This window comes from Sturnus vulgaris, chromosome Z (genome assembly GCF_052056855.1).
Source record: "Sturnus vulgaris isolate bStuVul1 chromosome Z, bStuVul1.hap1, whole genome shotgun sequence".
NCBI classification, from domain to species: domain Eukaryota; kingdom Metazoa; phylum Chordata; class Aves; order Passeriformes; family Sturnidae; genus Sturnus; species Sturnus vulgaris.
In genome coordinates, this window is record NC_142283.1 from 62,890,751 (window position 1) to 62,905,024 (window position 14,274).

Genomic DNA, 14,274 nt, shown 5'->3' on the forward strand with positions numbered 1-14,274 from the left:
ATGCCTCTTATGCACTGTACATTCAGAGAAACAATATCAATATTCAGCTGACTTTAGTTTAACAATGCAGCAGTAAATTTACTAATCAAACCTCCATGGCTAACCTATATGAATCAAACATGAATTATACGCCTGGATGAATTCCTCCGGATTCAGGTAGAACCTTCACCTTGACTGCTATCAGTCTTTGGGCAGCACATTATAAGCCAGAGAGCAAAACATGATCTGAAAAAGCTCAATTTGCTTATCTGAATTTCTTCACTACATTGTATGTCTTCCTGTTACAACTGTTAAACGGGCATATCCTTAACTATAATAACGAGTCACTGTTATATATATATATATATGTCTGTGTGTGTGTGTATATATATATATATATATTTATATATACATATATATATAAATAAATAAATAGATATATATACACACATTTACATATATATATCAATAGGGTTTGTGTGGCAGGTTCTGTTAGTGAACGGAATGGCTACAGTGAGCTTCTCTTCCCTGAGAATTTGTGAGAAGCTTCCCTATGTCTGACAGAGGCAATGCCAGACAGCTTCAGGACAGACCCACCATCCGCCAAGGCCAAGCCCATCAGCAACACTGGTGGCACCTCTGGTTTAACACACTTAAGAAGGAGAAAAAAGTTTCTGCACAGATGGAATTGCAACCAGAGAAACATGAGAATATGCGAGAGGTAAAACTCTGCAGACACCAAAGTAAAGTGAAGAACAAGGGTAAGAAGGTGTTCCAAAACAGAGATTCCCCTGTAGCCCAAATTTATGCAGCTACGAGTCTTTTGAGGGTCTTCTTATGGTCATTTGGGAACATTCCATTCCTCAAAATTCCCTTTTACGGTCACGGATCTTCTAATGAATCTTCTTTCCTTGAGTGTATCTCAAATATGTCGTCAGGTCATGATGTACTTCTCTTATCATTCTTTACTCCAGCACTCTATCTCTGTTCTCAAAACTAAGACATCAACTAGTACATATTAATCACTAATATAAATTAACAATGAAGCATTAGGCGTCACAAGACTTACTAGTCACAACAGGGAGTTAGCACAAGGCCACATTGATCTCTGGTATTTGTACTAAGCACTGTGTGGTACAAAACTAAGCACTAACCACAAATATATGGGCCATACATTACTGTGCTAAAATTGAAAGAATTTTCCAACATCTTCCCCCACTGCTGCATAACTTCTACTTGAAGAAATATCACTTGTTCAGTAACATCTATGGTGATGTTAAGTTCAGTGGACATCCTGCTGCATATTGCCATGTATCTTTCCATTTTATCTTCCTGTTTATAGTTGTCTGCACCAGCTTTTCTTTATCCTGGACTTTGATATCCCTCTTACAGACACAAAATATCAATCAGTACCTGGGCTTAATAAAAAGCTAGTGACATTTTCAGTTCCTACAGCACTGACCATGGCTCTGGAAGTCTGTCAGAATCCACTTTTTCTTTGACCTCTTCTAAATTTCATACTTATTGCAAATCCTGCTGAGGGTGTCTCCAGATCATTTAGTTGAAAGAGGCTAGTCAAATCACTCCTTCACTTCAAGAAGGATGAAATGACATATTGCTATATGTTATTTCAAATAACATTCTTAATAACATATTGTTATTGAAATAACACATGTGGCCATGAACAAGGGGCACTTAGAACTTCTCACCTCCTTGTTTCATAATTTCCACTCCCTCAACCTGTCACATTAATTTCTCAATGTTCTACCTTTCTGTGCACTCCCTGGGTTCAGATTCTGAGTATGAAACTGATTCTTCCCTCTCCTCAAAGCAAATATCAGCTAATCTGACCTTAAAAACTATAAAGCCTCTGGTGACAGAAATTTTATTATTTTAAAGATTTACAAAGAACACAAGAAACTTACTGCACAAAGCAGAAGCCAGACCTAATTCATTACCATCTTCTCCATTCTTCAGGAGAACATTAAAAGGTTAAAGTGGCCCATAGAGTAGCATGCCAAAATTACTCAGCTATTTTTAACCTTATGGTTTCTCAACTGCATTCTTTTGTTAAGCTCTTTGTCATTTTATCTTCTTTTTTAAAATGACACCACTGGTGGGTAGTCCCACCACTTTTATTTAAATGCTTAATTTTATTTGCACTCTTATTTTACAGTAAGAAACAATTCCTAAAAAAAGATGCACCAAATTAGGTACCTGCAAAAAACGGACACTGCAAATTTTCACATTAGAATGACAAGTGCCAATGAATGCATACAGTATTTATAACCTTGTTTACCCAAATTCATGTAAACAATGCACTGAAATTAATTATATACACATATTAGAAAAAAAGTTCCCTGTACCTGCTACTGACATACTTGCACTCTCTTCTGTAAAATCTATTCTTTCATTTCCCAACGTGATTTCAAATTTATTTTTTTATGCATATTAATGATTGGTTTTTTATCTTTTGGAACCAGAAAAGTAAGTTAAATTTTCCTTGTATTTAAGAATAATGAAACTAAAAGGCATGGAATTTAGTCACAAAGTAGGCATGATGATATGCCAACAATCCTGATTGATATAATGATCACACTCAGCCCTACAGGTGTCAGCTGTTCAAATCGCCATTAAAACACTACTAAGATCTTTCTACCTATTAAAAACACCTATCTTTCTAGTACTACACCACCTTTTTCTCTATATATACACCATAGAAGAGAGTTATTGGGAATTTTTTTTAAATTTTATTTTTTACTACCTGATTTTTTTGGCAGTCAAAGAAACCTAAAAAAAAGATACCCACTCAAACCATTACCTCTTCACACACGACTACTGAAAAAATCAAAACAGCTTTTCAAGTCAAATGCACAATTAATGAACTTACAGATATACAGCATATGAATGCTAACAGTAGCAGGCAGAATTCAACAAGATCAGCATCTCAGTTTAATACCAACATACACACTGAAGATTAAACCTGGCTGTAGCAATGGCCAGATAATATGCAAGTTAGTACCTGTCCGCATAACTACGTATTGCTATTCCTCGTTTTTCAAGTCAGAGAGATTAACATACCATGCCTCTTGCCAGTTTGCTTCTGGCAGCTAAAAGAAAAACATGGAACAGGTTATCATGAGTGCTGTCATATGACACATCCAGAATGAGGGGATCAGGTCCAGCTAGCATGAGTTTAGGAAAGGCAGGTCCTGCTTGACCAATCTGATCCCCTTTTATGACCAGGTGAGTTGCTTAGTGGATGAGAGAAAGGCAGCGGTGTTACCTAGTCAGACTTCAGTAAAGCCTTCAACACTGTGTCTCATGGTAATCTCCTGGAAATGCTGGCACTGTCGCTTGGACAGATGCACTTATCTTGCTATAAACTGTCTGGATAGGTGAGCCCAGGGAGTGGTGGTGAATGGAGTTACATCCAGCTGTGCCTGGTCACGAGCAGGGTTCCCCAGGGCTCTGTACTAGGGCTAGCCCTGTTCAATTTCCTTCCTGGTGATCTCAATGAGGGGATTGAATACACTGTCTGAGTTAGCAGATGACACCAAGCTGGATGGAAGTGTTATCTCTTGGAGGGATCTGGGCAGGCTGGATTATGGCTGAGGCCAATGGTGTGAGGTTCAACAAGGCCCAGTGCTGGGTCCTGCCCTCGGGTCACAACAACCCCAGGCAGTGCCACAGGCTGGCACAGAGTGGCTGGAAAGGACCTGGGGGTGCTGGTGACAGTGACTGACCATGAGCCAGGGTGTGCCCAGGTGGCCAAGAAGGCCAATGGCATCCTGGGCTGGATCAGCAATAGTGTGGCCAGCAGGAGCAGGGCAGGGATTGTCCCCCTGTGCTGGGCACTGCTGAGGCCACACCTCGAGTGCTGTGTCCAGTTCTGGGCCCTCCCTGCAAGAAAGACCCTGAGGGGCTGGAGTGAGTGCAGAGAAGGGAACGGAGCTGGGGCAGGGTCTGGAGCACCAGTGCTGTGAGGAGCAGCTGAGGGAGCTGGGGGTGTTTATCCCAGAGAAAAGGAGGCTCAGGGAGACATTATCACTATCCACAGCTGCACGACAGAATGGTGTAGCCAGGGGTTGGCCTCCTGCCTCAGGCAACCAGTGACACGACTAGAGGAAAGAGACTCAAGTTGCACCAGGGGAGGTTCAGGACATCAGAAAGCATTTCTTCATGGAAAAGGCTGTTAAACATTGGAACGGATGGTGGAGTCACCATCTCTAGAACTGTTGATGAAACAATTGGACGTGGCACTTAGTACTATAAGTTAGTTGACATGATGGTGTTTGGTCAGAGTTTATACTAAATGAACTCAGAAGTCTTTTTCATACCTTCCTGATTCTATATCACTGCAAACAAACATGGGTTTTTCCAAATATTAATGCTTTTATAATCTGCAGTGAGTTCTTCAAAATGTAATTGTTTTGCTATGTAAAGTATCACCTAGATTGAAAAGCTATTTTGTCATTCCAGAATTACTGTCCTAGAAATTAGCAGTCTGCAGTGCAAGCTTTATTTCTGAACAAACATACATACACACAATTATTTTAGAACTATGTTTCTGTATTCTATAATCTCTCCTTAAAGGAACACTCAGAGCTGTCGGTACCTGCTGCTCTTCTGTTTTTGAAACAACATTGCCACCACCTGGACAAACTGTGGTGTGAGAGTCTGTATGTGGAAAACAAAACAAACCCTCACTTTCTCCATAGAATAATTTCCATAACCAAGAAAACAAAATCTTCTAAAATTCGGTTTTCTATTCACAAATCAATATTCAAATTCTATGTTTCATTAGCATCTTAACATTGGACATGTAAAACTAAAATTTATTAGCTTTCCACCAACATTTGGAAAACTAACTTGAGAAACTACTTTTAACGTTCTGTAATATGTACAATTATCTGCAATTCTCAATAATCAGGTTACAAATGCTCCATACAATCGCAACCAGTTTCTATCTCTTCCTCAGATTTCACTCCTGTTAATGAGGAAGCTAACATTCAGACTCAGAAGAATACCATAGCTTTTATCTCTGAAGATATGCTTTGGAGGTTTGTTGCTTCTTCCACTCTCTGCCATTCCTCAAAAAGCATTACAGGAATGTTTCAATCTAGTTTCCAATAAAAAGCTGTGTTTTATAAAAGATTTTGAAGGAAAGCAGAAATTCTACTCTAAACTTCTGATGTACAGGAAGGTGACAGACCACTGCCTAAAACACAAAACAAACAGCAACTAAAACTATCATGGAGGATTCCTTTAGACCGAACAGAACTTTAAATCTTTCTAACTTTCATTAAAAAGTGTACATACTTGTACTGAAGACTGGATAAAATCAGATATAGGACAATTTATACATATATAATGCAACTGATTACTTAGTGCCTTTCCTTATACAGATTCTTCTTTATTTATTAATTTCTGGTTTATTGAGAATTTAGTGTTCAAGATACAGGCTTATGCAAATACGAGCAGGCATTTCACATGAAGAAAATATTTCCCACAGAAGTCAGTGCTTGCATTCAATTACTAGCAACAAAATTTACCACTGAAACTTGCTAATACCACATGTATTTCTCCATGGTATTTGATAAGAGTACTGAGAAACTTTAGCTTACCACTTTCCTCCTTAAAGCTCATAGCTTCAGAAGCTTAGGCCACATACGGCCCCTAATGCAAAGCTTGTGCAACATATAAAAACCTATGGAATACAGAATGCTTCATGCTTTTTCCAGCAATTCCTGGTTAGCTGAAGGTCCAAATCAAATCAAACCTGAGTCTGCTGCTCCCGTAAAGAGATCTTTAAAACTTCATCCACGCTTTTTACACTCCTACATAATCTTTGAAATAAACTGACCTCTTGATGATGACCTACATTTATTATAAAAATTTGCATATGGTGGTACTTTACAGTGCTCATTTTAATTCTTCATCATTACAATACACAAGAGTGCAAATTAAGATATTGAAAAATTTAAATATAACCTGCTCATTAATCAGCCTTTTGAAGAAAAAATTATATACCATTAAAATTAAAAAGTATAAGTATTTAGGGCCCTTTATCGTCCTGCATTTTTAAATTAAAATGGCAATTAAGCGTCTATATAAATTCTTTTCAATGGAAAATGGAATCAGCTATTTCCAGCAAGATATATTTGGTTGCAATAAATGCATATACTGTATGAGGAATTTGTTTTTCAATTAAAAATATATGAACACTCTAAGTACCACTCCATGTTCTACTGCAAGAACAATCATGTACCAAAGCTATGGCAATACCCTGGCAGCATGTTATATAATAAGAAAAATAAATTACTTATATTGATAAATCTAGTCTGTTTAGTGAAATACTTGTCCAAGATGCTGAAATAAGTCATCAATCACTACTACTCAGGCATCTATTCCCATCTTTTATCACAACCAGCTGAAGAGTCATCTCAGTGTTATTGAGTTATGCTGGATGTTCCTCTCATGACAAGTTTGGTGTAGCTGTATTTTATCACTGTCATCACTTTAAGGTGATCTTGTAAAAACCCACCACTTACAGAATGTCGTAAAATACAGAACCATCTTTACATTCAAATAAGCCCATCTTACTATGTTGTTGAAGGCGTGACCTGACTTTCAAGATGATAGTTTTTTCCCTACTTGAAGATAAAAGTTCTTGATAAATATTAAACAGTGTATCTTGTCTCAAGTTCCAGGATTTCAGGAAATTACCTACTCTAATTTTGAGTTCTCCCATATTCCTGTTAACAGTACAGTTACTTTCACAGGATCTTTTCCCTCCATATTAGCACTCAAACTTTTCTTAACTCTTTTGTTATTTCTAACCATTAATTTCGCTAATGAATCTAATGACTGCTTACTCTTACAGTCTAGGTACTTTAAACATTCACTTTCTCTTTTTCAAGAGAAATAAGACAACCAGACTGAAACAGTATTATTTTACATCTGTCTTCACCTCCGCTTCAAGAGGCCAATCCTTTCTATATTCACCCCAGAGAATTGCAACACTTTGCTAACTCATATCTTTCTGCTATTACTCATTAGAACACTTTGAATGAAGGCAAAACACATGTTAAAATTAGCACTTACACATCACCGACACTTCTTTAATCTCCACAATTACTCCCTTCATCCCAACAAAACCCATTCAAGTTATTGGCTCTTCTCCGACGGATCTGATCACTCAGAGACACGCAAAATCAGGAATGCAAGGTAGCATTTCTATGATGACAGAAGTAAAGATGGTCTCAGCATAAAGCTGCTACACACCTTGAGTTTGACCTGGACATCCAAGGCCTTAGGATATTGATGAGACTACATCTACTGTAGTGACTTGAATCAAAGCAAGTGTGATTTTGTAGTTAATCCTTTGTTGCCTTTATTTAGCATGTGCTGATTTGTACCTCAAAGTAATTTTTGAGTTCATAACTTGCTTTTTAAAGAAGAAGTCCTCATTTATAAAACATTTCAAAAAATAACAGCATATTAGGTGCTGTGACAATGTAAAAGCCGTACCTGCACCATATACCTAAAAATTTTGTACCCCTCTGAGTCTATATTGCAGATACTCAGTCCTGGAATACAGACTAAATTTAAGAAGCAAACTCTCTGAATCACAGATGCTGGAGATATAAGGAAACTCAGCATCAACCACTTGTATACATTGACCTCCTTCTACTACTCCCTGCTCTACTACTATAGACAAGGCCTCAGGTTAAGCGTTTTGGACCCTGAGTTCAGTATAGAAGAGCACAAATCACAACTAACAGAAAGAAAACATTAAGTCTTTGCATCACACGGTCTACTATTTCTATTCCAAACCCCTGCCAAAGACCAGAGCAGGCCAAAAGAAAGGTGTCAGACGGCTTTTAGTCAAAGCAGAAGGTGGCATAGACACTACCTACACTATTGACTCTCACCTCCAGCTTAAGGTGGGATGTCTGCCTGAAATAAAGCCCAGCATGTCCTGATAGACCTACCCTGTCTAAGCAAAGACAGAGAATGCAAGACCTGTCTGTTTTGCACTCTCTGCAATATTTGATTCAGTACAGTACAAAGGGATCAAGCACATCAGGCCTAGCACTGTGACAGAGCTACTCAGTCTTCCCTAAATCCATAGGGCAGACAGCAAAGCATGGTGCAGACACACTGTAGTGACCTTGCAGTGAAACCTGCACACAACATCTCACTGCTTTCCTCTACAGTTCATTTTCTTTCTAGTGTTGGTCCAATCCTGCACTAGTCTCTATATGTTTAGGATACTGGGGGAGCCATGAATTATATATGCAGCAGGTCTTCCTAATGTACAACACTTGAAAAGAGAGCATTGCTTTCTCAGCATTTTTAAATTCCTAGTTTATTTTTAAAACTGTCAGAAATTTTCTGTGTACATTTTAACTTCTATAGACCTTCCCCAATTTCTATTACCTTCACCATCCATATCTTTAAATTTCTTCACAAAGTTATAAAAGCCCACAAATGCCAGGTGTGACCCTGCTTGTATAGCACAGGATGCTGCTCAAAAATCTTGCGAGTGGCAGTTAGTTACCACCACCCATGACAGTGGGCACAACCATCTGTAATCACTTCACTCGTGTCAGAATGACTTTTCTCCTCAGCCACAAGCCTGAGGGAGAACTGGCATACTCTCCTGCTCTGGAATAGATGAAACATCGTATCTTTTCTATACTGTCACTGCAAGGATGTTAAATTCACAGAAGTAAAGGCATAAATTACAGTGAAAATGAGTTACCAGTGTGTGGGGAAATAGAATCTCCTACATCCAAGTAACCCTAAAAAACAAAGGTCAGTGAGAACTGTATCTTAAAACAGTAATGAACATTCATAAGGAAGTCCATCTGGTAAGGAAAGTGGATGACAGTCTGTCAGCTGGAAACGGAGGAAGAAAATAGGTATCCAAATTTAGAGGTCACAGAACTGAAATTTCTAACAGCACAGTACTTTGATACATGCTGTACTACAGATAACTTCTCAGTTGTGTAGATCCATGTTCTCAGAACCCTTTAACCAATAAATTATATGTTTTCTTTATAAACAGGTATGTTTTGATTCCAGCCAGTCCCCTAGTTGAATTGTATGACAATGACTTGCCACGAGATACTCACAGCTACTTCCCATTTCCTCCTGCACAGTTTGACCTCCAAATGTAATTAAAATAGTTTATTTTTCTTCATCCACATGCCTTGTAAAAAACTTTTGAGTAGTTCTGCCTTTAACAGGCAGGTGGTGGATTCTCTGCATCTGACAGGGCAGCATTTCAGACTATTCCAAGAATAATTGCTAGTCTGTCATGTACCTGCATAGCAAATTCATAGCTCATATTCTTAAATTTACCACACAAAAAGATCCAAAAAACACTGAAGTATTGTCCAAGAAGAAAAAAATTTGATACTAACCTAACTTCTCAAACCGTTAATTTCATATCAGCTTTCACTCACTACCTTGTGAATATACTTAAAAGATATTACTTGTTCCTCTAGTTTTCCAGCACTCATACCAGTTAAGATGATTCATGGAGGGTCTGATTTTTCTTTTATGGTCACTAAAAACTTATTATTTAGCCCAGTTAATTTATTGCTATACTTCCTGATCTTCATCCACATTAGGGTAATCTGTACTTGTACTTTTAACCACTGGAAGAGGTACAACTATGATACGTCCTATGTGAGTTTTCACTGATTCTTCATAAGACACTCACGGAGTATTTCCTATCTGTTTTCAGAATTTTTTGAAGCTGATGCTGCTTTCATTTTACTTATTTCCCTCTCTCCTTAATGACTAAGGTTAAAACCCACATCTCACGGTCAATTATGTCTAATAATGAGTACTGTCAACTACTGTAACATAGGATAAATCAACAGAATAAAAAACAACATTTGAACACTTTCATTTAAAAAAATCACATAAATGTCTTCGTTGTTAGCAGAAGGCATGCTTACTTCTATCAGGGTTCTGTCATTTGCTGATGCTGAGTGATTGAGGGTTTTTTTTAGCTCAAGCTAAAGCACAGAAAGAAATACACAGAAAATAAGAGTCATAGGTTCTAATGTCAAGAAGAAAACTACCAGTATGTCTGATAGAAGTAGTAATTTTAACTGGTTAATAGGAACTGACACTGCAGCAATCATACAGAAGAAATCTGACTGTACTTTTCACTGTTTCTTGCTGCTAAAAGACAGAGCCTTTTTTCGAGGAGACAAAGACTCCTCAAAGTCAGCATGAATCCCAGCAGTGAGAAGACCAAAAGTTAAAAGCAAGAGCAAGAAAACCTGGAATCATATTAACTACAACAGCATATCAACCCTGAAAAAAACCACACTACTGAAAAAAGGGTGCTCACAATCTCTTCCCAGATTCTTGTTTGACACTTGCTTTAAGTCACTATCAGGTGTTCAGGAAGTTGTACGGCAAAACAGGTCAGGGGAACTGTTCTAAAGGGAACATGACTCCAGCAAAAATTACGTGTTTCTAAAGAGAAGGTGTACTGATTAAGTAACTGCACAGACTCAGACTTATTGCTTCTGCTTCTCTGCAGAATAACGAATAAAAAGCATTCACAGGATGCTCTACCTGATGCAGTCATACAAGATCTGGAGTACAGTGAGCAGATAAAGGCTGTCCAGGAAAGAGGACTGTAAAACATTTTAGCATATGCACCTGGCCATCTTCAGGGAACCTGCCTTCCATGAACTATACAATGCAGCATATCCATAGACCATAAGGGCATCTGGACTCGTGGAACATGGGCAGAAACCTAGAAAAGTATTTTCTATGAGTGGAATAAATGCACATGTAAGAATTAATTTCACAGAAATTACATAACCAGTTAGGTTGGAAAAGACCTCTGAGACCAAGTGCAAGCTATGACCAAACACTACCATGTCAACTAAACCACAGCACTAAGTGGTTTAAACAAATGCTGGTCACAAAACATCCAGTTGTTTCGTGAAGAGTTTCAGGGATGGTGACTCCACCACTTCTCCAGGCAGGCCGTTCCAATGTTTAACAGCCTTTTCCGTGAAGAAATTCTTCCAACCTGAACCTCCCCTGGTGCAACTTGAGGCCATTTCCTCTAGTCATGTCACTGGTTGCCTGAGACCGCAGGCCGACCTCTGGCTACGCCCTTCTGTCATGCAGCTGTGAAGAGTGATAATGTCACCCTGATCCTCCTTTTCTCTGGGATAAACACCCCCAGCTCCCTCAGCTGCTCCTCACAGCACTGGTGCTCCAGACCCTTCCCAGCTCCACTGCTTCTCTGGACTTTAGCTTTTATAAGCTTATGCAGAAGCGCTCCGAATTACCAAGAAGAGCAAATAATTGCTGCCTGCCTACCTACCTATTACAGGCTGAGCTCTGAAACTCTCCAGAGAGCGGCTTTACGGTTTTTCTGGCATTACAGCACCAGAAACCCGCGCGTGTTTCCCGAGGAGCGGCACTTTGTTTCGCGCTACTGTTCAGCCACTGTAATTTTTTATCAGCGGCCGTCCAGCCGCCCTGCCGGCAGCGGATAGCGGTGAGCGGCTGAGGGGCCAAGCAGGGCACGGCTCCCCCCGCGCCCGCCTACAGCCGCTGGCGCGACCGCGGTGCGTACCTGCGCGGCTCTCGTGCTTGGGCACCCGGTAGTACTTGTTACCAAACTGGTCAGTGCCCACCAGCTCCTTGGCAGGTCCCACGAGCCGCACCCGCAGAGCGCGGAGAGCCTGCCAGGCGCGACTCATGCCGGGATCCCGACGGCAAGGCCGCGGCACCACCGCCGCCCACGGACACAGGGACCCGGGGACCCAGGGACAGAGGGAGCCCGCTCCGCTTCTCGGCGCCGTCACCTCGCGCCTGCCGGTGCGCAGCGCCGCCCTGCCCGGTCCGATCCCGCCTATGGGCGCCCGGCGCGCCAGCTACGCCGCTGGCCATTGGTGGGAGCCGGCCCGCCCCGAGCCAATCCCGGCAGCGCCCGCCACAAAATGGCGGCGCGGTGCAGAGTGGACCGGGCCATCCCGCCATGTTGGGGCTCATGGCTGCTCGCCAGGCCGGCCTGGACGACCCCGCGCGGCTGCGCCGGGCCGAGCGCACCCGGAGGTACCGGGGCCGGGGCGGGTATCCCTGCGCGGAGAGGCACCGGAGCGGCAGCTCCTGGCTCCGCCCTGCCGCGGAGTCTCGTTTGGCCCGGCCCGCACTGGGGCGGCCCAGGGCGGGGTGAAGGGCTGCACTGCCGCAGCTGCCCTGTGAGCGGGGCCCGGGGCGGGGGAGCTGCGTGCCCGCACGCCTCGTCTCGGGGTGCCCCGCGGGGCTGTGGTGGCACGGGTGGCTCAGCAGCTCTGGTGTTTGTGTACCTTGTACTCAGCCCGGGCGGAGTGTGCGCAGCGCAATAAGCTGTGCCTCCCTCCCTGCCCCTCGGAGTTACTGCCCTTGCTGTCGGCACGGTTCCTCCAGGGGGTTCAGTCTGCGTGCGGCTGTGCTCCGCTTGTGGGGAAGCAAGTGCTCGTAATGCTCCTGTGCTCTCATCTGCTCGTCTTTCCTTTTCGCAAACCTGGCCTTTTGGCAGGTTGAAGGAGAATCAGATGCAGGAGTATTCCTAGTAGTTTTTGTGGGAAGTGGTGGCAGCATAGACGGATTTGTTGATATTCCTGCTAAAGGTTATAAAATGTGATATTTGTTCAATATCAGAGAATCTACTTTGCAGATATATTTCAAGATAAATCCAATAAAACCTACCTTAGTTCGGTTACACAACTTCCGGATCTGTGTTGGTGATTTATGGCTTTATGATGCTGTATCATTGTAAAACAAATAATTAAAATGGAAATGAACTTTGGTAGTTCACGAAACTTATTTCTGCGTGTGTTTTGACTACACAGTTATGTCCTTCTATGCCCTCAGCACGCATGTAGCACACAGCGTTAAGAGCAGTAACACACTGGGCAGACTTAACCTTACTTGAACAATTGTCCGCTTAGCATTTCTTTTCCTAAACTTTTTAAATTTGACTTAAAAAAGAAATCTCTAGTCTTAAGTGCATTTTATTTATAGCTGCATTTTGAAGTCGTAGGTTTTAACACATTTCCACAGGGGGATTTCTTGCTTCCTAAAATTCCATCTGGAGCTAAAGGATTTTAAGTTGGGGATCTTATATATGTCAGAATTCTTATTCTAGGTGAATTCTTGCATGATTATATTTCACATCGTTTAAGACAGCTTAAATGATTTGTTGCTTTTATAGCATGTGTACAGACTTGATGTTGGGGACCTGGCTGTAGCAGCCTATGGTTCTCATATCAGGATTTTTTCCCCTTAAGCTGAAGCTGAGTAGGGGCACTCTGCCTCACAACTTTTCAGTTACCTGCTTAGCTATGTTTTTGTTGTGGTTTGTACAAAATGGTGCTGTAGGAAGCTGTGATTGTGTTATAAGGCTAAATTTTATATTAGGTAGTATGATTTAATGAAGCAGATTCTCTTTTTGGACTATGCAGTATTAATGTATTCAAAAATACAAGCTAAAAATTACAGGTCAGAAAGGTTGTCCTGGGAGCTTCATCATTGGGGGTACTCTAGTTTTTATTTATTGCAGGAAATGTAGCATACAAACTTTGCATTAAAGGAAATACTGTAACCTTGATAAACTAAATTACTTTGTCCACTAGGTGTCCGTAGTTCCTAGCAGGATGAAGCCTAAAAGGATGCTACATGATGGAACTTCAAAGTAGCCAGTATTTGTGATTACAGGCTTCTTAGTTTTTCTTTTTCTTAGTGTTTTTAAATTACATCCTAGGGTTTTTTAATATGTTGACCCCAAATGCAATTTTGCTTTTTCTTTGAGCCTGTTTTACGTATTTATTTCTCTCGTACCTTCCAAACAACAAAGTATTTTTTTCTGCCAACTTCACAAGACTTACTTCTATCTCTGTGTTATTGAAAAAAATAGCAAGGATGAGTTAAATACATTGAGGAAGCATGAAACTAGGTTTCAGCTGTTCAGAGCTACATAATAGCATTTAATAATTCTGTTCCTATTGTTCATCTCTCTTTCTTTTTTTGTGGTTAGGGTTCTAAGTTTGGAATTAAATAAAGATAGAGATGTGGAAAGAATACACGGAAGTGGTATCAACACCCTTGATATTGAGCCTGTTGAGGGAAGATAGTAAGTATATACTTCGGTTGGTAAAAATGTACATAAGTAATTAATTGTGTTTTGGTACTATGGATTTTGTGTCTTGTTGAACACTATTATATTGCTCATATTGAGATTATGAGCGTTTTAACTTT

General features: G+C 40.8%; 2 protein-coding genes across 2 annotated transcripts in view; one reads left to right on the forward strand and one right to left on the reverse strand.

Annotated features, from left to right (window-relative positions):
• The window catches only part of NDUFAF2 (NADH:ubiquinone oxidoreductase complex assembly factor 2), a 56,295-nt gene extending 44,426 nt beyond the window's left edge, over positions 1-11,869 (reverse strand). The window contains exon 1 of the mRNA XM_014881812.2: positions 11,609-11,869. Within this exon, the coding sequence (XP_014737298.1) occupies positions 11,609-11,735 (127 nt within the window). The 5' untranslated portion in view covers positions 11,736-11,869. The remainder of the gene's footprint in view (positions 1-11,608) is intronic.
• Positions 11,870-11,928: 59 nt separating this feature from the next.
• Positions 11,929-14,274, forward strand: part of ERCC8 (ERCC excision repair 8, CSA ubiquitin ligase complex subunit) — a 28,567-nt gene continuing 26,221 nt past the window's right edge. The window contains exons 1-2 of the mRNA XM_014881806.2: positions 11,929-12,090; positions 14,054-14,149. Coding sequence (XP_014737292.1) covers positions 12,014-12,090; positions 14,054-14,149 — 173 coding nt within the window. The 5' untranslated portion in view covers positions 11,929-12,013. The remainder of the gene's footprint in view (positions 12,091-14,053; positions 14,150-14,274) is intronic.